The 25,592-nt window shown below is 37.5% G+C and overlaps 1 protein-coding gene across 1 annotated transcript in view; it reads right to left on the reverse strand.

Moving 5' to 3' along the window:
* Positions 1–25,592, reverse strand: part of LOC147599414 (connector enhancer of kinase suppressor of ras 2-like) — a 116,443-nt gene that overhangs the window by 21,864 nt on the left and 68,987 nt on the right. Inside the window, exons 13-17 of the mRNA XM_086756690.1 lie at positions 24,455–24,709; positions 13,993–14,027; positions 5,081–5,129; positions 1,896–1,944; positions 397–572 (exon numbers count right to left, since the gene is read on the reverse strand). Of these exons, the coding sequence (XP_086612816.1) occupies positions 397–572; positions 1,896–1,944; positions 5,081–5,129; positions 13,993–14,027; positions 24,455–24,709 (564 nt within the window). The remainder of the gene's footprint in view (positions 1–396; positions 573–1,895; positions 1,945–5,080; positions 5,130–13,992; positions 14,028–24,454; positions 24,710–25,592) is intronic.

Genomic DNA, 25,592 nt, shown 5'->3' on the forward strand with positions numbered 1-25,592 from the left:
CCAAACTCAGATTTTCACATCTGCTTCAATAATGCTTAACTAACACGAATGGTTACACAATATACATCTTCCCACACAACTGAAACTACGGAGAGCTGCATGTGAACACTGTGTTGTCCACACAAATAATATCTGTGGAAAAGTTTTAACTACTGATGTATTCATTTCTTTAAGAATACCATGAACATCTGCTATTTTACCAACCTTGGACATGGACTTTGGAGACTTTAAAAAATAATTTCAATCAAAATATTTCCAGCTAGAGTGACCCAGACCTGGCAATTAAAGTGGCAGCTCACTAACATATCCTACCATGTAGAAAAAAATAGACTTTATTCAAAAGAATTATAAAGCTTAAGGTTTAATTTTGGCTTTCTCCAAACAGAGTGCACTTACGTTCTGGTTTGTGTACCAGTACAAGGACGAATCCTTCAGAATAAACCAGTACTTTTTCCATTTCTGTGTGAAATAACCTTTGGCATCCTTTTTCTTCCATAGCCAGCCTTCACAATCTCCGTGCCCCAAGTCTTTGCAGGAAATCCGTCTTCTGCTCCCACTCGTTAGGGAGCTCCCTGAGAACGCGACAGTGGTGTGAGACATCTCACTGAACGACTATTCTTCTCAATATACACACTCTACTAATTTTTAATGATGATTCAATTCAAAATCCTTCAAACCAAATCGTCTCCAGTTTCAGGAAGAGGAGACTGAATGAACAACTTCCAAATTCCACAATGCTCTGCAATTTTGTTTTCAGCACGAATACAAAATCAAACGGGTCTGGTTTATGTAATGGTTTCTTTCATCTCTAGAGGGTTCATTCCTCTTAGGGATGCATTTTTATCTGATTAAGATGGGAATCATCATCACAAAGTAAAAATCTATTCCTTTAGTCCTCAATCCAAAGCTCAGAGTGTGACATAATCCCTATACAGATGTAAACACTACTTCTTCCATATATTTTCTGTCACTACTCTTAGCACTAGGCCTGCCAAATTCTGGGAATTTTTAAACTCAATTTTTATAGTCAATATTTGTAGTCAATAAATAAGAAAGATCCTCCACTTCCATGAAAATGCATATGCTTACATTTCTTCTACCCTGAATCTAACTGAACAACAATATTTTAACTTCACAGCATTCTGTTTAAGGCACGGCACCAGGAGAAGTTTTTGTTGCTGTTATTTCAATATATACTAGTTGAATGGCTTAAAATTATGCAAATATCAGTAAGAACAGGGTTTTTTTTTTAATTATGTCATTATTTTTCCTGAAAAATATTCTGTAGGAAATTTTCTTAAAACATTACACATTTTCCTGTGAAAAATCAAGTTTGTATTGGTGCAAGAATTCTATTTGTCCTACAGCTGTGAAACGGTTAAGAAATTTAGATGACATCAAAACAACATCCCTTGTTCTGCAACATTCCACAAGTTCTTAACATTTTGCTCTTTTTAGAATGACATACTACGCTGTGTCCTGGTCAGGCTTAGAGCAATAAAAGGACAATTTTCACAGAAATGAGACTAAACCAACAAATAGAATAAAAAGAGCTCACTTTCCATATGTTTTTGTATGAATTTATTCTGCTGTAGCTAGTTTTCATACGTTCATTGTTTTAACAGTCTCAAATAGGCCACAAGTAGATAAAGAAACAGAGCAGAAGGAAATAGCAAAATATAAAGATACTACCTTTCTTCTACCTAAGTCAGAGGAAATTTTACCATCGAGTTTAGCGATATTATAACACATTTATTTGGTATTTTACTTTGGTGTTTACTATCAAATTTTAAAATATTTGAATTAAGTTGAACTTTGGCATTTGATCCAGACCACTTATTAACAGAGAAGAAGTCTCATTTTCTAGTTGCAAAATGTTAACTCAAATAAGTTACCTTTTGACCATTTTCTGCTTTTTACCCTGAGGGAAGCGTAGTGGAATGACTGTAAGGGGAAAAAAAAAAAAGTGAAAAACCAGTGCAGGTAATAGTAGTAAGATGAAACAGCTGGCATTCGCTGCCATCTCCGTGCTTATCGTAGGGTTAGTTATCATAAGATGTAATTTTTGTCATTGTTACTCCTGTTATAAACATCGTAAAGAAAACAACACAGTGCTAAAAAATCTGCAAATTAAACCCCCTTTTCTTTCAGTTATTAATTACAATTGCAATCACATCATTACGGATTCTTTGCACGAATGGTTATGCAGTAGTTTGAAAACTGAGCATATAAACTCATACGAATGACCTACTAAAATGAATGCTATTTTGTTGTAAGTATACATGATATAGTTATCTAAATATTCATTCAAGAAGAAATATTCACCACAAACATTGAACAGTTAATGTGTAAAATCACATGTTCAATGACGTATTGAAGTCACGTTCTTTAATTGTTTCCAGCCATAGGAAAGTTAGGTTGGTAGATTGACAGAAAACTCTGTGGAAAAATTAATTCTTTCTTTTGTGCCTGCATGATAAAATCATTACAGATTCTGAAGAAAAAAAATAAATCTACAAGTGACTCATTATTTCAACCTTTTAAGAACACTTTTTAAAACAGGGATACTACTGAAAAGATGGTAAGAATTTCCCTCAAACATGTAAATGCTAAGGGAAAAAATTACAGGTCAGCACGATGCAGTAGCTGCCTGGTTGGTAACTGATGCTGTCATTACCGGTAGAAAAACCAGCAGACACCCACAGCATGATAAACCAGCAGATCCAGGCAGAGCATAGCATCTTTTTGATTTTGGAGGGGGTGGAGGAGGGGGTTGTTTTGCATAAGCACAGACCTATTTGTAACCCTTCTGCAGCTGAGCCAGTCTACAGCGTTCAACAGCACGAACATTTCCTAGCGACCTCCAGAAACGAGCGGTTCTTGACTCCTGAGAGCTGGCTCAGAGAACAGCAGCTTTCTGTGTTCTGTTTGTCTCAGATTGTCCTCCCAATCAGTCATAGTGTATGAATTCTTCACAAAAATATTGTAATTCTGACAGATAACAAGCTCTGTAAGTGTATATGTATTGTATCACCGTGAGACAGTACATATTCTCCATTTACTTGATAGCTGCAAATTTATCTCTCTGTTTGGAGCACTAGAGAAGACAAAGATTAATGCTTGCTCCTGTGCTATAGGAAATGTAGTAAAAAACCAGTCAGAAAATGAAAAAACAAAGGTTAGTCTGTGAGAAAGTATTGAAGATGTACAGCAATGTTGGTTTTTTACACTGATGCGTTGTAAGTCACAGCAGCAGTACTGGTCAGTCATATTGTGCCAACTGGATTTCTGTGGTGACCGTGACTGAAACAACCTGTTCAATGTTCCTCTTTCTGTATAAAAATGCATGAGGACAGAGCAGGTATCTGTTTCTGAAAGAGATTACCAAATTTGTCCACAATTTAGGCTAAAGAAGATAATGATGAAATAAAATCCTGTAATTAAATTACAGTTTTCATATATAAGAACTGCAAGAAAAATGGGAAAACTGGAGGATATACGCATTCGGGTACTCACCAGAAAATGGTATGCATCATTCAATATAAAAGTTTTTCAAATAATGAAAATACAAGCATAACAAATCAAGGAGAGCTGAAAATATTAGCTCTTCTAGAAACATAATTAGCCTTACTATGTTTTGTTTATGCACACATACCAGTATTCAAAGCAAGAAAACTAGAGAAAGTGAAAGGTTTGCACTGCCTTAATTAGCACTGCTACCTTACAAAATTCAAGCTTCATATTCTAAGAGATAAAGGAACTACTATGTAATTAACTTTGTGGCAAACAGTCAGAACTTGCAACTTCAGAATAACTCAGAGTTGCTACGGGAAACAGAGAGATGATGTGAGAACATGCTGTGGTTGTCAGCATTTAAGTTCTCATCTCAAAACCACAAGACAAAGCAGAATGTTAAACAAAATGCACGCCCTCCCACCCCAGCCCTACAAGAAGCACACCATGGAAAAAAAAAGTGATGGAATTGAATCTGTGCTACATGAAGCTAAATTAATGAGACCTCAACATAATCACAGAGCAGCAGGAGGAGTGCTCTCACAGAATCACCAAAGGAAAAGTTATGCTGTGTTTTAAAAAATGCCCTGGAGACTAGAGGAACCAAGCCTATTGCAAAACTGGTTGGATGGATCTCTGCTATTTCGAGCTTTAGGAGTTTGTAAGGAAACCATTAACAAGTTCCAAACACAGCCATCCATGCATTCACTATGAAATCACAGGGATGTCAGTGCTGCTTTCCTCGCATTCTGGGTATTACATTATTTGCAGTAGCAGGATCCCTGGGAACAGCCGCAGGTCCGAGTGTTTTCCAGGGGAGGCAGCAGGCAAGGTAGGGGTTGGCAGACAGAGGCAGCGTATCAATAAACACAACTGCAGGTTCCAACAAACCGCAGAAAATTTAGTCATACATCTTTCACTCTTCTCACTGGTCAAAGCCTCACTTTGTAAATATCTGGGAGGCAGAACGACATCTGGCAACTTTAAAAAGTTTAGCACCTAATTTAGCACCTAATTAGTGAAAAAGAATGCTAGGTTGGAATGAAGAAATAGGTGTTGAATAAAGGAAGGTTCTGGCTTTGTCCTTTGTATGAAATATTTGCAAAATACCCCTCAAAAAAAAGTCTAGATATTTTCCACTTAAGACCTTCAACACTAGTACCACAAAAATCTCGATCTCGATCCTGTATCTCCCCATCATAGTATTCAGACTATTTAAATATTTTAAGAGGTTTTAAAATTTTCTTTTCCTCCAGGGCAGCCTTCCCTCCAGAGGTCCCTTCCAACCTAGACCTTTTCTATGATTCTCCTTCCAAAACTAGTACACACCTTGGAACACATACTGGGGATCCTGCTAAACTTAACTAGAAGTACTGCGTACACGCTGGCCTGCTGCAGTTGCTACTTTTCTGAACATGGAAATTATTCCTAGCTTTTTATTTTCAGATGTTTCTTAATATAGACAAATTTCAAGGTTTGTAGTATCTTAAGTATCTTTTAAAAACGTGACAATGAATTGAACTGTGGGTGATTTTTGGTTTTTTGAAGTACATTTATAAATCTTTACCTTCCTCATGGATGTGCTTCCCTGACGGTCAATGGCAGAACTAGCATATCTAGGAAAGAGAGGAAGAAAGATGTCAAACAACTACAGGAAAGAAATAAAACTGAATAAGTAGTGCATATACACACACACTATGCATCTCCAAATGGATACTTACAGATGTAATGAAGCTTCCAAGTTATTTAAAATGTAGTACTTAAAACAGGAGGCCCCCTGGAAATGCAACCATTGTTTCCACTGAACAGTGCTAATGTTATGAACAAACACAAAACCATTCTCAATATTCTGACTTAAGAACACCAGTTGGTTCCTTCGCGTGTCATTAGAGAATCAAATCAAGGATAACCGAAATTGCTCAGTATGTGCCTTCCTTTGAGTTATGGTTTGGGTATCTTAACTTTACCGATATGTAAGCATGTGTATAAACTGCCAGACATTAATAAGTATGTAACTCTCAGGCCAAACTGGACAGGCCTGTCAGATACGTTTGCCAGGTAGGGAGAAAGTCTAATATCTCCTTTTGTTTTGTTCTTTCCCCACCTCCTCCTCTTTCATATTCTGGAAGCAGTTAACAACACAAAATTCATAAAGATCACAGCTATTCAGCAGTGAACTAGAAAATTTAGATCATCAGAAAAACAGGAATATTTTTTCGGTACTGATATGCTAGCAGTATCTTCTTGGCTGGCAAACAAGGAATGCAACGGTTACATTTGTGACCGGAAGTGTGGTGAGCATTTTTTGTGGGCCCAGAAACAATCCTGATGCAAAGAACAAACTCCTAGCAACAAAATGAACATCAAGTGAACTTTCCCAAACGAGCTTCATGTAGGCCCCAACGGGTGCTCCAGGTCAGTCGTTATGCTCTTTAACACCAGTCTCCCTGTATTAAAGAAACTGGCACGCTGCTCAGTTCACAGGAAGTTCTGAATCCCCGGAGAAGGTCCAAAGTTTCACCTTTCTGAAGATGTATGATTAGTGCCCCGACACAATGGTGCTGCAGAATATTTCAGGTTAGAAAGGCCTGAGAGAGTCTCTGTTTGTGAATTTTTCACTTACTAAGGGGACATTTTCTGCACACCTTTCTCATATGCATGCAATGATTCGTCTCTACAGCGTTAGCAGCAGTTGTGTATGGAAATCCTTTTGAAACGCTACAATAGTGAAAGCCGTCGGGCAGGCACAGACACAGCAGCGGTCCTCCACGACGTCTAACAGTGCACAGTTCTGACTCCTTAGCGTTAAAGCAGACAGAGGGAAACGGAAAAGAAACTCATCCATCTCTCAAGGGAACTGAGGGCAAGGCTGTGGAGCTTTATGAACTCAGGAGTGTTCTCAAGAGAGTAAACAGGGAATAAATACTCAATCTCTTCTTTAATAAAGAGGCTCCATAAGTTATATAAAATCAGCAGTTAACTTATTTTAGTTTGAACCTTCATTCATTAACACACAATTAAAATTTTAGGTACTCGCAGCATTCTGCAGCAAAGAATTCCGTAACATTTTGCTACAGGATGCCACGGATACCAAGAATTTACACAGACTTTAAAATGTAAAAATACTATTTGTGGTATATCTGAACTTTCTCCTGGAGTTCTCTAAAGGCTAGAGAACAAGCAGGGAAGCATCACCAGAAGCCTTTCCTTACACAGTTACAAACAGTATTGGCCATTGACGGAAACGGGACAATGAATGAGGGTCAGCTTTGCCGATCTAACACAGAAATTCTTAGACATGCGATTTCCCTTCATGTTTTCAAAAGTAAGAAGAAGTGTGAAAACCTTAAAAAGGTTACTGGTTTTGCATATGTCGTATAAATAGAAAAGGAGTGCAAGAATGAGAAAGGAATTGAGGAGAAAAATTAGAAAAGAATAAAAGGATTGTGGACATATTTTTAACATATTCCCAAATTCTGTTGATCCTAATAATAATAATACCTGTCTTAAGACAGAAAGAGGCATTTTCTTATTTGATGATTTCCAGTGCTACAAGAAATCAAATTTACCAGTAGAAACTACTGCATTGTTGGTTAAAAGCATCTATCAGTCCTGGGTCAAAGGAAATTTCCAGACTGCAGTGAGAAGATGGGATGCATAACATTACAAATAAAATCGTAAGAGTTAATAGGCAGGACTCAGAAGTTCTGAGCGGTCCGTAGCTTAGAAGGATTGAAGGAAAGAGCTAAAAAAAAAAAAGTTCAACTTACAATATTTGGGAAAGGAATGGGCAGACGCCCAAACCGCTGCAAGGCAGATTTTGTCGTTAATGCTCCATTTCTGTCTGCCCACGAGAATGCCATAAACGCACTTCCATCCCGCTGGGCATTTCCCCCCTGAGTTCTGGGCTGTTTAACCATGGCTTTCACCCATCTGGAACGTGTCCGTTTCAGTGCTTCCGTTCCTTCTCTCAGCCAATATACAACACGAATAATACAGCTGTGTTTTTATCTGAGAAGTCCTTAGTCAAGTTCTGTTTACTTCCGCGCAAACACAATAATGCGCCTCCTTACAGTAATCACGGACTCTTACCAGTAAAAACGTTCTGGCAAAGTTCTGGCAGCAGTCTGCAATCAGGCTTTTGAAAGCTCTGCGAAAGTTGGCATCTTACGAAAGGTCAGGAATAGGTGTTCTAATGTACAACGAGCTTAATTTTTTTTTTATTTGGGAATAGCTTTCAACAGTCTGCAAGGATTTTTTTTTTTTTTAAGATTTTAGATCTATCAAATCCTCTTCCCCAAACCTAATTATTCCTCAAATATTCAGATCTATATCTACAGATCACAGAAGATGAGATACTGATCTCTTCTTCTCTTTAGACAAATGAGTTACCTGTGTGAAAGTGACAGAAGCAATTAATTTAGACGCAGAGGAACCCTAGTATGTTGTCTGTTCTGGTTGAAAGACCCTGTATCATATTTGGTTGAATAATTCCTCACCTTTCCCTTTAGGAAAACAGTTGTTATAAAGTGAAAGGGAAAAGAATGAAGGTGTTGGGGGTGAGGGGGGAGGTTTGTGCAGTGATACGGTTATAGTGGCCTGCAGTGATGGTTCTCAAATCAGTTAGAACAGCTGATCTTCTACTAAACACTTGTTTTCTTCTTCATGTATAATACAGTTTTGAAACAAACTGCAGAATCTAGAAAAAGGAGGATCAATCACTTATGAGTAATTTGTACCAATTAAAAAAAAATCAAACAATTATTTCAAGATGTTTGCAGAGAAGTTAATTGCAAAATATGACATTAAAAGGCAAAATATTAGGCAAATAACTGCAAAACTTTAAATTAAATTTAATTTTGTAATAAAACTCATCCTAAAATACATTTTCTATCATACAATTTACCTCAAATGGATTTCTGAGGTATTCCTATTTGATAGAAATATAAAGGACTATTCTGAGCCCTGCTGTGCTCTGCCTAGCTGTGTCATATATTGGAATTTCTGTGGACAAAACGGTTGCCTCCCTCCTTATCCAGTCTTCACAACTATGATCAAATTTGAATTGTAAGGAAAATGCAACAGATATAAAAAGGGAAGAAGAATTAGAGAAATACAGGTAGTAAGCAGCAAGCACAGACGAAGGCTTAATACAAGCTGTCTCTGATCTCAGTACCAGACGCACACTGACTCGGTATTCAAGCAGGACGATGATGCTGAACACAGAGCTAAAGCAGAAGGGGTAACAAGAATGAGCTAAAAAAAAAGATGGAAATGACTTTGACCTAGGTGAAGCAAAACACTCAGAATTTAAAGGACTCCAGTAAGTGTACTAACTTCCAACTCGCATCTTAGAGGACGTGCAAATGAAGTGCAAGTGTAGTGATAAGATTTGTAATCAGGATTTCAAACGAGGAACAGTGTTGTATGATTAGAAAGTAGCAATAATGAATCTCTAGAAAACAAATTAGAAAGGAAAAACCTAGAACTATGGGGGATAGAAGTACTATATTCCAGTTTAATGTATTTAATGAAAGCTGTAAGAATCAGAATGTAAAGACAAACCTGGTAAAAGATTTCTAATCAGTGCTGAGAATTGTCACCTACCACGTACTGAATCTGTGAAACTATCAGGGTGGCTGCATACAGCTCTGCACTTTCTGCTGTCAGAGAAGTCACATCCACTTAAGAGCATCACCGGAATTCTGAGTATCCTGCATTTTCTGTTCATACAAAAATTCTTCTTATAGTGAACAGAAGTGACTTGCAAAACAAGCATCACCAAACAAGTGCAACTGTGAATACCACCTCCACGTTGACACTCATTCCTCTTTTAATTGAGGGACATGTTTTCATTTTCTGCCACAGAAAGATAACAACACATCTTTAGTTGTCCCATAATCTCCGGTAAGGAATCGTGGTTTAGCTTGTAAAATTTATAGAGTAGCTACAGAAAAAAAAAGGACTGATTTAAACCAGTTGCACAGAAATTAAGCATACTTTGATCACATAAGCAATGCTCCGAAATAAGAGCAAATAAAACGGCTCTCACACATTATCAGTACTCTTCATTATAACATCCCAAATCTCTATTACCTTCAGGGTCATGAGATCCGTCACTAAATGAAAGTCTTAACTGTATCAGAACAAACAAAAGCTGCTGGTTAAACATTATGGCCAGAAAGCCTCCGCTGGAAAATGTACTGGTAGTCCCTGCTGCCACCTGAACACTTAGAAGCATAAAGCGATTCAAAACACAGCGAGCGTGTGTAACAGCTCCATTGATCCACTGAGCTACAAACAACTAGAAAATGGCACCTAGCATCCTGCTTTTTTTTTTTTTTTTTTTTTTTTTTTAAGATGTGGTAAATACTCAGGAGATGTAGATTTCTAGATGCAAGGGGCATGCAAAGTTCTCTTCGGCCCTCATGTCTCACATTCTAAATTACTTCAAGTGCAATCTGGTTGCAGCTCAGGGTCAAGGCCACCATAATTCACTTGAGAAAAAAAACCCAAATCCAGAATATTAGAAAATGTATTTGAGCAGAAAAGTATTGTACCTCGTGTGCAATCTCCTTACAGCTGGTTCACAAGAACACAAACATAGCAATTTGGATTTAGCTGCCTGGTCACAGGAATGCATTTTGAACCATCTTGCCTGGAATCATGACTTATATTTGGGTTATTAGAACCTCCATAGCTTATGTAACATATTCCTATCACAAGAAGTAAATGCTCACTGCACATTAATTATTGAGTGGTTTGTAGTGAGATCTGAAATCCCTTCTCAGTTCTGTGCTGGCTCAGCTAATGGCTCCGGACTGTGCTACAGGCTGTTACTTGATCCTTCAGGTATCAGCCAGCTCACTCAGGTGCACCTGGACTGTTCTGCAGTCATAGAATCATAGAATCATAGAATGGTTAGGGTTGGAAGGGACCTTCAAAGCCCACCCAGTCCAACCCCCCTGCAAGGAGCAGGGACATCCCTGACTAGATCAGGTTGCTCAGAGCCTCATCCAGCCTGGCCTTGAACGTTTCCAGTCGCTGGAACACAGGTGTATCTGTACGTGCAAAGTTGACAAAACAATGTCAAGGCTAAAAGTTATTTTCAAAATATTTATCTTTTCTTACCTCTGTCATTAACCGTAACTGAAAAAAAAAAAATACTTCCAAAGCATGCCACTCTGGACGTGATTACAACAATTTCTAAGCATTAATCTTTACAAAGACAAAACGTGTTATGAAAAAGAATCTGAGCAGCATTTTCACATGGAAACTATGTCAAATAGTCACAAAACCTGTTTATTCAACCAGCAGTTATGCAATGCATGAAGGACACAATTCTCTTCTGCCTTCTCTTTCCCTTGCAGGCCTCTGTGGTTGGCTAAGCAGAGCAAGATCTCCACAGCCAAGGTCTCCAGAATGATGTCATGGTTACATTACACAAGCGTCTCGAGAATCCACAAATGTCAGGGTTTCCTATCACTAGGAAAAAATTCTCCTAAAGTAAGATGAAGATCAAGGAGCACAGGGAACACTGCTGAGCACACGGTCAGATGTTCGTTTGCAAAACGGCTGCAGCAGTAACTACATGTTCGATGCCCATTACCACTTTCTCATCTGTGAAACAATAACAAACAGGGTAAACTGCTTCTGATAAAATGAAAAACAAGTCAGCTGTTTCTTCAGGAAGCGTTTAGTTTAGCTTACCTTCCTAAAACCCCAGAACACTCCCACATTTGATGATTCCACCTCCCATTGCTGAGTATAATTTCCTAAATCATGACACCTGCTCAGAAGTGAAGAGTTACAGTTTGCCCGTGGCCGCCCTGCTTTTCTAGCCACAGACTGCTTAAAAGTCGAGCTCAGGTTTTCTGTGTTGGTCAGGTAAGGGCAGGGTTTCACGTGTGAACGGCAGTGTCTTATCATGAGGGGAGTGGGTACTCTGTGTGATGGTGAAAGCCTAGCCCTGTGTGTAGTTCTGGGCCAAATACGTGATGTTGATGTGCCAAAAGAGTTTGGAAGAAACCAGAGTTGTAATGCAGAAATACTTAGCTTTTATTCTGTTCAAGGCTCAAAAAAAAAAAAAAAGCTGTTAGACTTGCTTTATATCCTTCTCATTTGAAGAGTTTGAAAAGTTGGATATTCATGGTAACATTCTGTAGTCTCAAATTTCTCACACGACTGCTAGTGTTTTTGGTAAATATTCCCTGCAGCCTGTGGTACAATCTACTATGTGCAAGATGTGTCTGTCTTCTGGTTTTTGTCTATATGCAATCATATAACAGAAAGCGCATAGGCAACTGTACAGTTAATGAAGATAATGCCATTTCATCCAAATACGTAAATCTATCTCATAGCTTGCCTCCAGCTCCCCGAAACCTAACTGCATGCTATGAAAATCACCTACCAGTGCCCATCTCAGCTGATTTTAAGCTGAAAAGAAGGTTATTAAGAGCAAGAAGATAACATTCTGCCTCTTTTAAAATCCTTTTCGACATACTGTAAAGATATAATATGGTTATTTTTTTGGACCTGAAAGTTAAGATGTGTGGGAGAAGGATTAGGAAAGGGAAAGTCATTCTATAAAATTAATAGCCTTTTGCTATGGAATTTTGCCACAATTTCATCAAATCTCACATCCTTGTAGAATATCTCTTGGTAAATATCTAGTAGACACTCATGTCCTGTCCACCAAGGGTGTTCCATCCGGATGGCAATGTCCCTGCCCAGCTGAGCATGTGCAATCTATTCAGAATAATTAATCATGCTTTGCTTTAGGAAGAACAAAATTCTTTTGCAAGTCTTCCTTGTGACTGCAAGAAACTATGGGTGTGGAGAAGGAAGACAAAAAAGGGGTGAGAAGTATGACTATTTTGGGGGTTTCTCTCTGTGATTTCTTTCCATTGCAGAAAGTCAGGTAAGGGGGTCCTGAGGGGGGGAGCAGCCATGCCGGAATGAAGAAGGGGAGAAAAGGAAGTGATAAAAAGTAAGGAATGAAGGAAAACGGGACAACAGCACCTGGCATGATGGAGTTGGGAGACTATATGAAAGCAGCAAATACATAAGATTTACAGAAAACAGTAAGTTCTGGAAACTCCAGTGTAAGAGGTAAGAGGAAAAGGTGAAATGCAGTTCTTGCTGAGAATGACACACTTTTTCCGCCCGTGTAACCCCTGCCTCATGTAAGATGGATGCTCCTTTGGCTCTGAATTGGGACTAAATGCCAAGTGGGACCATACTTTATTTATTGCAAAAATAAGAATCGATATTTAGCTGAGGTAATGGATGATGAAGTAATGGATTACTACAGTGGTGGCAATGGAGAGATGAGACTGTCTTTTATATTTTACCCTACAAAAAGTCTTTTGAACTCCATCTTTACCTCACTTTTACCTCTGATAGCAGTGCTACTCAGTGGAGCTGAATGCCATTTTAAACATGCACAGCACCCTACAACTGGGGAAAGATCAGTAAACCTGACTGTTACAACTGCCTTGGAAACGATGTAAGAGAGAAAAATGCTGACAATCCTGAAAAATCAGGCACGAGGCGACTTGTGTTCGGTGATCAACAGCTAACGCTGGTGTACCTAAGGCTTCTAGCTGTCACACAGTGATATTTGTACCACTGAAGAAAATCATCATCAATTGTAAATCCTTTAAATTGGTGAAAGCACCCTAATTGTAATTAGGTATTTTATATTCAATGCATAGTTTAGCTTCTTAAATAGGTTTAGGCCATATAAAGGATGAAAAGATGTAAAAAAGAGTAACTAGCGATATTAAAAGATTCCAATTAAGCTTAATTATGACGTTCTGTGACACCCAAGTATCTGTTATTTCAAACTTATTCTTTTGACTTATTGGATGCAACTGAAATAGGGACATACTTCATCAGATAAACTGCAAAGGAAAGAAAGACAAAAATCACTGTTTTCTTCATTAGAATTAGCTGATGAAACTCAATTGTAAGGGACAGACTGAAGTCCTCATTCTTGGTGTTTACCAAATATGAGCCACAAATATGAACAGTAACTTTTGTACAGACTCAATTAGCATGTAGATGTTCATTGAAAAATTATGCCTGTTATTTCTGAAAATCATGCTAGGCACACATTATGCTTTTCATCCTCAGAGCGACCCTGAAATACTGAACTTCAAAAGGAAAAAAAAAAGGAAAAAAAAAAACAAAAGCGATGGGGGAAAACATCTGATACTTTGTAGTAGTGTATTTTTCCCCTCTAGAAATCTTTAATAAACTTACATCTGAAGTATTTCTTCAGACTTTGTAATCTATATTAATATTTGATGTTAACAAATGAAAGTTAGGGTATTTACTGAGTGATATTAATGATAGTATCACTAAATCCTGAAAATTTGTTCCTCAAATACTGCAACTAAATTTCTAAAAGTAAACAAGTAAATAGAATTCATAGATTATGTACATATGTAAATACAGAATAAGAGAAATAATTACCTTTCAGGATCTCCACTGACTGTGTCCCCTGCTCTCTGTAGAAGGAAAACAAATAGTATTAAGCACAACTAAAGCCTACACTTCCTCGGTGCACTCAACGTAGTGGTATCTGCAGCGAGAGAAGTCACAGAAGTAAACCACAGTAGCCGTTCTGTAACTCTAAGGTAAAGGAAATGGAAAATTTATTTCAATTTCTAACTAAATGTTATTTCACAATGAAGATCATATTTAAAGCAACAGCACCCGCACTTGTAAAATAGTTTCAGCTGCTGTATAATTGTCACCAGACCTCTTTAAAATAAGAAGGGAACTAAAAATTTTTTAGAATGTCATTTTTTTTTTTGCAAAAGCGTTGATATTTGAAAGGGAGTTTAAGTGTAAAGGGCAGACATTACAATATATAACACAGAATTTCAGCACAACAGACTGCAGAGGATTTTCAGAACAATGATGAACCTGTCCTCAAAACTTTCTGTAATCCCGTTCTTACATCGCTTTACATAACTCGATTTACTACACTGGTTATTCCTCTGAGGTTTGGAAATGAACAGGTCTTTTCGCAGTAAACAATTCAGGATTAAAAATAACATCTTCAGACTTGTTTTGTTCTTTAAACCAAGCTTTATGGTGGAGAAGTTTACCCAAAGCTAAAAAAGAGTTTCTCACCTTGAAATTACAAAAACATATGTTTTAAATTTAACATGTATTTGTTTATAAACACAGAAATCTGCACTTGTAAAATATTTTGACTCTATGCTTTCTGAATAACCAAATGGGAACCAGATTACTTTTTTTTGTAAATACGTTTGTGTGTAATACCACTACTTTAGGCACAGTGTAAGATATTCAACCACACATGATTTAGAGTTACAAAACTGCAATGGCTGTTGCTCATGCCAAAGCCAGGAAGCCGGCTGGGTTTGTTTAACCACATGGGCTGTAACACAGCTACACGCTAGCAGCATGCGTTTCTACGGAAATTCTAAAACGTTCAGAGAACGAGCACACATTTTGCCACCTCCCTCCTCCACATACCCCCCACGTATCCGTGTACAGAACCAGTTATCTCTTTTACCACGCTGTTTCTACTACAGGTAAGAGATGAATTGCCACTTGAAGCAGGCAAAAACCCCCTTAAGTGACCAAGTTGCCCTGGTAACAACCAATAAGTTTGGAGGGGATAGATGATGCCACAGTAATATTAAAACATGTCAGGAGTCCTGTTCGTCACCTGCTTGCATCTAATAAGATTGGACCAGTTCTCTAACCTAAGAGCAGAAAGATATTTTCCCCACAGCAGGACCACATAGATCTCCATGACTGCCTTTTCTCCTTTTCTCTTAAGGATTCATGTTTTACCAAGCATTCCTCATACCCAAAGGAGAATCAGCCTGCCACCAGAACATGGTGAACACTCAGTGGGATTATTAATGGCAAAGACTTGTTTCCAAACCATCAAGCATATGAAGGTACTGACAGCCTATATAAAGTCAAAAGTGGATCGCTAAATCAGTACGGGAAGTTTCATGATGATCTTAGGGCTGAAAATTGAAATAAAGCGAAGCACGCTCCTGATTTGGCAGGTGATGCGTTCTGTGACACGCTTGTGTTTTGAATAAAACGTTTTCACAGTTCACCCGCACTCCAGCCAGAGCCTGTGTCCTGGCAAAACTGTCTACAATACAACATACATGACATGCATTTAGAAGTTTTCACTTATACAGGCTTTCCTGTTTCTTACCTTCCACAGTAATTAGGATGTTACATATTTTACGAGTAACTCTTGTTGCTGCATTAAATACTATTTGCTACTTAAAAAATTGTCTTTTAGTTGTTCTAGTAACTGATTCAGTTAAAGTATCCTAGCAAATGTGACTATCAAAGATGTCTACTATTCAAATAAGATTATCCTGGCTGATGAAAAGTAATGAAACGGTGCTCTTCCACATAAAGCAGGGAGGTCTGCTACACACCTGGCTGGACGGGGGTGCAGGGAGGAGCTCCCCGTTGAGTAACTGTATACACAAACCTGTACCAGGCTTTCCTGAGTGCTGTAAACAACTAATCCTCCTTAGAGTACACTGAAGTCTCGTCTAAAGAACCTACAGAAATGAAAATATACCATCTAGAAATATTCAGATATTCTCAAGGCAGATTGTAAGAGATAACAGCATACATCTACAGCAAAATACGTTTGAAGACCATCAGTAAAACCCTGCATAATAAATACCAGATTGCTGCTGCTGCTAATGCACTATTAAATATGAATGAACCAATCTGATCATCCCTGAAAATACTGTGGACAGCCCAGTATATTGTGTGGCCAAATGAGTAAAAGAACTTTGAGAGCAGCACTACCCATGATATTGTTATAAAAGTAAAATTTATTCATACTAGAAGGCTCAAAGATTTTCTCATATCCCTCTGCCTTCTAGTGTTACCAATTTTAGCAACTGAAAGTGGGAAAAATAATTTAGTTTAAGTGTTTCCCATTCTATTTCTTAATTAGTAGAGGCTTTTCTTTTCTAAAACCACTCCCAAACTAAAAGCAAAGTGTTTTCCAAATCAGAGTTTATTCACTTTCTCTCCCAGATGGGACTCATCCCACACTCCCTTCCCTGACAAAGCTCAAACAATCCTCCCTGTTCACACTGGGCTGGCTGTCTTCTTTTCATCACCTGTATTAAAAAAAAAAAAAATCACTACCACTACCAAACTAGCCCAGTTAATTATTTCCTTCCAAAAAATGCCCAAAGAACACCTACATCACAAGTGATCACCTTGGACCGTGGTTCCAAGATTCCTTTTCATCAGATACATTCCATTCACACAACTGTAAACAACTGCCTGGATGTGTGAACGTGCATATATTAGACTGAAAAGCACACCAGAGTGAAATGTGCTTCTGGTAAAAACACATGTTTTTCTAGAAGTCTTTCAACACCATTATTTTTTTTGCATTAATGAGCACTAATTTTCAAATATATTGAATAAGCTATCCAATTAACTAAAGAGTAGTCTGTAGGAGGGAAATTTTATAATGGCTTTATAATAGTGGGAAAAAGAAAAAAAATATGAGTTAACTGTATAACTACTCAGATTATGCAAGCTGTAACTGATTATTAGTTCAGTGCAATTAGTTCAGTGCAATCAGTATAAACAGAGGGAGAAAACAGCTGACGTGAGTACTTGAAAGGTATTTGCTTTAAATAGAATTACAATGCTAGCAATAGAAAACATATTGATGACCTTTTAAGTTTTTATCAATACTTAAATTATTAGAAAAAAAATCTCTGCTCCTGACAGACTCATTAACGACATACATATTATCAGCAGTATTTAAGTACGGACACCAGGGATTACCACAGATTGATATCTTGTCTAGACCGTGCTCTTGCCAAGAAAGGCTGGACCAGGTGATCCCCGAGGCCCCTTCCAAGCTAGTATTCTGTGATTCTATAACCTACGACCTTTCATTTGACTGAATTTTTATCTCCAAAGAAACTGTCACTGGAGGACAATGTAGCTGCTAGTTTGAAACGCTAACCTTGAAAAAGGATCTCTGATAGCATACATGGAACAAAGCACACAGTGGCGTTTCTATACTTGTGTACACACAGCTATAATTAATGTCCTTGTGTAATTGTAATGACATGCACAGATACAATACTGATAATGACTTATATGAGGTAGACTCCTATCTGCAAGTTCAGCAACCTTATATATAATTTTTTTTGGACAGTTGCTTCTTAACAGTGTTATGTTCCTGATACTTGGGAAACAAATTGCCTTATCCTAGTTCCCAAATGAAAACTTTACTTCATCTTCCTCAGAGGCCGCTTTCGTGACTAGCAGACGTGGGAGGCTCAGGAGGCACAAGTCCTGTGATACTGTCACAGACTATAAAGCACAAATTCTGTGAAATTCAGGTCACTGCCACCTATCAGCCTTCTTCAGAGTCAGCCTCACATTTAGGTAGCTCTAGGGATTGTAGTGGATCTCCTGACTTACACACATAGAAAGGAAAGGACAACAAGGCGTGTACGGTCTAACAAGCAGATCTGATGATCCTCTCTCAACGCAAATTCTGGAGAAACTCGTGTTTATCCCGAAATTTCTACAAGTAACTGATAACCAAAAAAGTTTTGGTTATCAGTTTGGTTTCTTGAATGAGGATTTCATAATGAAAATAAATATTTTCTCCTAAGAAGTAACGAAATCACATAAATCACAGAAAACGGAAGAACCCTGAACTGCAGAGACAGTGTGAAAACATGCGAAAGTCATTGTTTCTTTGTTGTTTACTACGGGAAGAGACTAGAAGGGTTGGTAATGAGTCTACTGTAGTTTGATAAATGAGAGTTACTGATCTTAACGGGCAAATGCAATTTATTAATGCCATCTAAATATGTCATTTATTCAGGTGCAAAAAAAGGTTCTTTTACCTTGATTATAAATACTATTCCGCTATACTCAGAGATTGAATTCCCTAGAAAAAGGATTTCTTCTCTTGCTTCCTCAACTCACATATTCATTATCCTAAGCATTTCTTTACGTTATGCTTGTTCAAAAGGGAAACAGTAGCCTTGTTGCCAGGGGCTTTACTTATCTCTCAGGCTCAGTGAGCTGTTGCTTAACCCATTGAATACACTTGCGAAATTATTCCGCTCAGCTCAGAATGAAAGCAGCCTTTGAGGTTTCTCTTCCACTCACTCTCGTTGAGGGGAGAGATAACAGAGACAGGAAATAATCTCATGCAAGCTACATCCATGTACAGTTCAGAGGTACTCAATTTTTATGCTGAAAAAAACAAGATGACAGCTGAGAAAATTAACTAAAGACAGAACAAAAATATCCACTCAACATTTTTAATTATGTGGTAAATTATGAATATTATGTCAGCACATAGTAAGTAGAAGAGAAAGCAGCAAAATTTTTAATGGAATGGAAGTTCCATTTTTGGAAAAATGTTACATCCAAAAGAGAAGCTATCCCAGATAATACATAAGGTTTAAAAAAATTATTCTAAAAGAATATCTAAAGGAAGACTGTCCTGTGTCTAACAAAATTTATCTCATGTAGTAAAGCAAAAAATAGTCCAAAAGGACAAATCACAACAATGGATTAACTGTGTTTATATTGACCAAAGCCTATCTCTGCCTCATCAAGCCACTCTTTCAATTTTAGGGAAATTAATGAAATTTAAGGGAAATGTAGTCTGATTCTGTTGCAATAAACTGAGTTTTATGGAATGAGCAATCATTCCATATTGTACACTAGCAATTTCATTTTATACAAGATGTGTAGTAACTAAAGTGGATATTCACTTGAAGTATCCACTAAAAGTTTAGAGAATGGAATTTTATTTAATCACAGAAAAATTCCAAGGTAGAATTTAATGCCATTCAACAAAAGGTATGGTGAAGTTTTACAGATTTGACATGAAAAACACAATGCCATTCCTCCCAAGGCAAAAAAGCATTCAGAGCCCTAATACAGTTGGAAATCCAATCACATGAAATTACGCTGTTAGATGGGACGTATCTCTGAACTGCAAGTTTCCACTGTCACGAAGCACAAACATTTTCTTGCTGAGAAGTTAAGAACAGCCGACGTGCAGCCCAATATTCAGCAGTGCACAGAATTGCATGGGAAAGGTAAGGGGAGTGGAAGATGAGGAGCAGCTGAACTTGCAAGCATGTAGAGTAGCTCAAGAAGTTGCACAGGTCAGGGAAAAAGCCAATTCCTTCCCCTTCCCTTTTCTTATTACAGCTGCCTTCCTGCATGGCGACCCTTTGGTCAGCAACAGCAGGAGATGATATTTATGTTATAAGACGAGTTTGCATGTTTGTATTTGGTGCATTCTTCTCGATGATAAATATTGCAAATACTGGAGATGCTCAGACCTCAGCTGAACTTCACAACTGCTCTATAGAGACGGATGGACGTACTTTCTAGCATATGACAGAACTTACTTTATGGGATAAATTGCTCAGGACTGGAATCCAACACAAATCTAAATGCCTTCTTGCTTCTCCTTACAGCAAATAGGTTTTATAGAAAACAAGGACCACCATAGTTTATTTTCCTTTGTACTGTTCAATGCCTTTTCCCCTTTGAACTCTTTATAGATTAATCAAGAGCGTGGTTTAGAGAATCATATCTGAACAGAACTGTAAATGTATTATTGGACATTGCTACTGAAGGATCCCTCTTATGGTACTAGCTGGATACTTGTCAGCTCAAGCCTTCACGTACACAGTTATGGTACAGTACAAATGCAAAATAATCTTATCTGACAATGTGGACAACTGGACAGAGTCAGGCTGAAGCTGCAGAAGCTATAAAGACTTATACTAGCTTCTCTGAGCAGCTAGATTCCACATAATCATTCTCATTCTGATTTCTCAACATACTTGCAAGGTAGGGAGGGAGTGTTTTCCGTATTACAGATACTGAAATAAAAAGCAAAGATATAATTTATTCAGCAATTCATAAAGGAAATAAAACTCTGAAGAAAGTAATTCTCATATTTGACACTTGGCACAGTTTTGTTTCTTCCTGCAAAGCTAGGAAGGAAGAAAAAAAATATGAGCACATACAAAACAGGCAGTAGAAGACCCCTCCTTCAGTCACACGGTGCTGAATACATATGATTCTCCAGACCATCTTAATTATTTTACTTCTCATAGTAGCACTCAGACTGCTTATCATTCCCAAAAACTGTCTGGAACATCTGGCACATCCCAGCATGCATGCACTACAGAAAAAAAAAACCAGATCTACATTGGTTTTGCACACATTTTAGCTCTCAGCATGTACCATTATCTTCATGTCATTTGTCAGGCTGTCTTCTGCAGCTTCAAGAACAGTTAAATGGCATTTACATCACTCTGTGCTGAAAGGCATGCATTACCAACTTCCTGTGATCAGCAGGAAGAACATAAAAAGCAAGTTAAGCAAGTACTGTGAAACAGTGACTAACCCTAAATGACTATAATGCTTCAAATTATCTTTAAAATACAAAGTGACTTCTGGCATAAGATTCTCAATGACTCCCCTACAGCAGACATGATTTCTGTTTTACTATGTAGGGAATATTGAAGTGAAAGAATCTATCTTAAAATTCATTCAAAATTAAGTCTCTTCTACACATTGAATTCTAATTCACAAAAAAATTTAGAAGATTCAGTAGTTTATAGCCCAATTTCTTAATATGTGATACTACAGAATAAAATAACCAATGACTTTGCAGATAATAAGACCAGGATATTTATCACCAAGTAGAACCAGATGAGAGACCACTATCTTATTTGAGAATTTAATGTAGCAACCAGCAAATTACATTTCAGAGCTTCAGAAACTAGTGTAAATCTGAGGCAGGAAAGCCACAAAGTTGAACACCATATGGATTTTCCAACTGGGTCTGGAATAAGAATGTCAATATTCCTTTCAGACAGAAGCTGGTTCTCATAGTGCAAATGTATCCGAGCAGCAGAAAATGTACAGCTCACTAGAGTTTTTTAAAATCCTGAGCAGCAGTTTAAAAATGGAGAGTGTTTTCCATTAAGAACTTTGTGTTTCATTTTATGGGGAAAAATGCAAAATAAAAATATATTCAGGTTTCAACTCTGTTTTTGTGAGCCCAGAGTCTATTCCAATAGTGTGTTTCAGCAATACTGCGATGGAAACACGCTTGTGACACTTACGTATCCTCACGACTGAGGCTTAATCTGGTGAACGGTGTCACTTCCGAAGCGAAGCATTAATAAACATAGGAAGTCATGTTCTAAGAAATACTCTATTGATTAATAATTAATTGTAACAGCCTTATTAATTGTAATTGACTCTTCCTCAGATTCTGTGACATGCATCACAGAATTCCATATCAATTAAATTAGAGTTATAAATGCAACCTGAAAGGGGCAGTGCTTCTTGACAGCGGTATTTTACTGCCACAGAGCTTTATGCATCATTTTCTATCCTGGGCATACTGCCAATCTTGCATTACCTAAATATCCATTTTATATAGTAACTGCATCCTCACAGCAACTTATGAAATCAGGCTAATTGTTTAATTTTAGGTTCTGAACCAATATTCCTTCCAAAGCATTAATCTAGTGGTGAATCTATGCAATTACCAATTTTGTAAGAGTTCTTACGTCTGTGTCTGGTAATTTAAACTATGGTTTGTATGTATGTAAGTGCTTAGAAAATAAGTAATGGCTAAGTGACGCTGTGTAACTCAGTTTGTCCTTCCATCACGCCATACTTGTTTGCTTACAAGACGCTACCACCTTCTCTTTACTAAAGATGACAATATTAAATAGGATCCTCATCATCTCCATTTTCCAAAGCATTTATCTGGGCTGAAATTTTGATCCATATCCAAAGTTGTTCTGGACATCTGTTAAGTGTAAAGGAATTCATGGAAATTTTATTAAAACAGTTCTGGCATTTTGACTTCCACAAAAAAACCCAAACAAACAAAACCAACAATAAAACCCTAAACCAGTTTTGTCATCTGATGGCACTGAAGAAAAACAGAACATAGACTAGAAGAGCAAGGCAGAGGTAAGCTGACCTCAGATAATTTTTTTGTTTAATATGAAAGGAGCAAAAGCTTTTTTATGGTGATTTCATTAGGTAAAGTTTAGAAGTATCTTCTTTTGATTACCCTTAGTCTTGTTGTAGAATGAATTCTCAATAGAATAAAAACTCATTAAGTAAACATATTAAAAAGTTTATGAAAATCCTGGTAACAACTTTAGATATTAAGGAAATGAGATGATCTATGTCATGACCTAAATTTCTGTCTAGGAACACAACTATCTGTTATTTTTCTCTTCCCTTTTGATATCAAAATGACATTAAATCTTCTTTGATATTTAACATTTTCATTCTGGGTAGCTATCTTTCAGGATAGATATGCCAAACAATCTTTTGCTTGGCTTTTCAGAATTCTTTGGGTATTCAAAGTAGAAAGACGGCGTTAATATGAATGATTCTGTACTGGCAAGAACTCACAAAACCTGTGTCAGCAAGTCATATTTGTCGATTCAGTTCCTCTTGTATATTTATAAGGCAGTTGACTAAGTGCCTGAGATATTCCGATTGCTACAACTATCTCCTGAAGGACTGCCAAGGTCTGTCTCTGATGTTCAGAAAATTTATGGTGATAAAAGAATTTATACCACTCTGTCAGTCCATGAGTAATCATTTTACGTGTGTCCTCATCTGTAATTACTGCCCATTATAACAGAGTTTATGAAACAGGTACTGTACTTCTTGTGTACACCAACCACTACATGTTATGTTATCTCCTCCCATGACACCACTTTTTTTCCAGTTTCCTCCATTTTCCTCAGACCCTTTACAATTGACATATTATGTCATTAGCTTCTTTCATATTTATTGTGTTATCATACAATATCACACTAATTTATCATGTCTGTTTCAAGTAGTTGCATTTCTCTTAATACACAATGAAAGCCACAGAATGAAGAACTGCTCCTAGACACTGTGACCTACAAACAGTTGACAAAAATAATTTAAAACTGCATATTATAATATTGCAGACTTCAGATAAAATCATATTTCTATAATGTGCAACAAGTTGTTTTTCTGTATAGAGTGATTTGCAAACTGCTATACAGAACACAAAGCTCACGTGATGGCATGGAACTTGTGCAAGATAATATATCTTGAGAACGGACCGGTTCGCTCCGAAATGGTAGGACCATGAGTAAAATTTAAGAACACTTCTATAAAAAGCAATATACACATACAAAGCATGAACAGTGAGGACTGAGCTCTGAAAGAGGTTATTTCAGGACATTCAAATCACTACTGCGAAATTCTGCACTAGCCAACAGTCCTGAGAACCTAGTGATTTTTCATGGTGGCTACACGAACTGGACAATCATTCATCCAATGAATTATATCTTCTCCATAGTTTTTAGTCCAAAATATTTCCTCTATTATGAGTCTGAGCAAATGCACATGAATAGATTGTGGCTGTGGTACCGCAATTTAAATAAACAGTAACTTCATTAAGCTTGTCTGTTTGTACAAGACAGTGATTGAAGTGGAAATATAAAAGCATACAAACTAATGTACAATTATTATCAGAGGCTGAGTACAGGATCCTTATGAATCTTCGCAAAAATAATACAGTCAAATTAAAACTAAACTCAGTGAGACTAAGTAATTAAGAGCACTATTTTACTTAAAGCATTTGCTATCAAGTGGTCCTTGCCCTGCATTTTCCCGTTCTGTCTAGACTGTTCTTAGGTGAAAGCTATCATGACACTGACATTAAGCAACTTTCTTAGACTGTAAAATATAACATTAACATGTAAAGTAGAAGAACATGCCTTTATACCTGTATCAATCCTAAAAGGAAAACATTTTAGCATTTCTCATGTACTTTATGTAACAAGGTTTTTTGTTATGTACTTACGTGATAAAGTGGAACCGTGTTGTTTTCTGCTAGCGAGAAATTCAAGATATCTTGCTGTCCAGGCTCAAGCCTAACATTGATAGCAGATGTCAATACAGATGGACTAATAGGGTAGTTTGGATTGCTTATATTTTTGCCCTTTTTTCGTGACCTACGACCTGTGTCCCTTTTGTTGTCTTTCTGTGTCAAAGGCTCTTCTTGGATAACTAGTATCTTGTCGTCACTCAGATACCGCAGGAGTGAATTCTCAGAGTCAGTTGTTGGAGGGAAAAAAAAAAAGAAAAAAGAAACATTAGTAAGGGGAAACAGAACCATTTGGGCTGCATCTGCATTGCCAGCTTGGTTAATTCCCCGCTTCGTCTGAGGCTCGCTCTTCCGCAAACTTATTTGTACCAAGGCTCCAATCAAGAGCAAACTAAGTACTGTCACAAAACCCAGCCACAGAAAAGATGGGGGTGCACACACAGGTGCTTGCATGGCAGACAGTATGAAGCTAGTCCACATCACGTGGCTTGTGCAACAAAGAGGATATACACACAGCCAAAAGGTTTCAGTGAAATGTCAAAGCCCATCACTTGGTACTACTGAACTGGAAAGAGTCCTGGGAACGTCAAGTGAATTGTGAGGGCTTGCACTGGGCTCGGTACCACATTTACTGACATCCCCTGCCATTTGAGGTGAGAGTGAGCATACACAGAAAATATTTGTAAATTTTATCGAGCAGGGAGCATCCCTGGGACTTCCAGAGGCAAGGATTCTAATTTCAAGGAACCTGACAAACTGGAATAATGGTCTTAAGGAGATGTGCAGTATACTTGGGCACAATTTCAAAATGGGAACTGGACCAGCAACGTCTGAGGAAAAGACTCTGTCTGTAACAGTGAAATACAAACTAAACATAAATCAAAACATTTGGAATAAATCACAAAAGGCTTGTGCCTTAAAACAAGATTTATTTTCTTTTGGAATGAAAGATTACAGAAAAAGGTAGTTTAAAATCCTACTTAATTTTCAAGAGTATCACTCAGTTTTGTCACACTATAAGTAGCCAAATTGAACTCCTCTCAGCTACCCAAACTGTGCCTAAAAGATTCTGAAAAGACAGCATTTATTTAAGAATCTTTAACAACTAGCATAA

Source organism: Chlamydotis macqueenii, chromosome 11 (assembly GCF_036417535.1).
Source record: "Chlamydotis macqueenii isolate bChlMac1 chromosome 11, bChlMac1.mat, whole genome shotgun sequence".
Classification (NCBI taxonomy): domain Eukaryota; kingdom Metazoa; phylum Chordata; class Aves; order Otidiformes; family Otididae; genus Chlamydotis; species Chlamydotis macqueenii.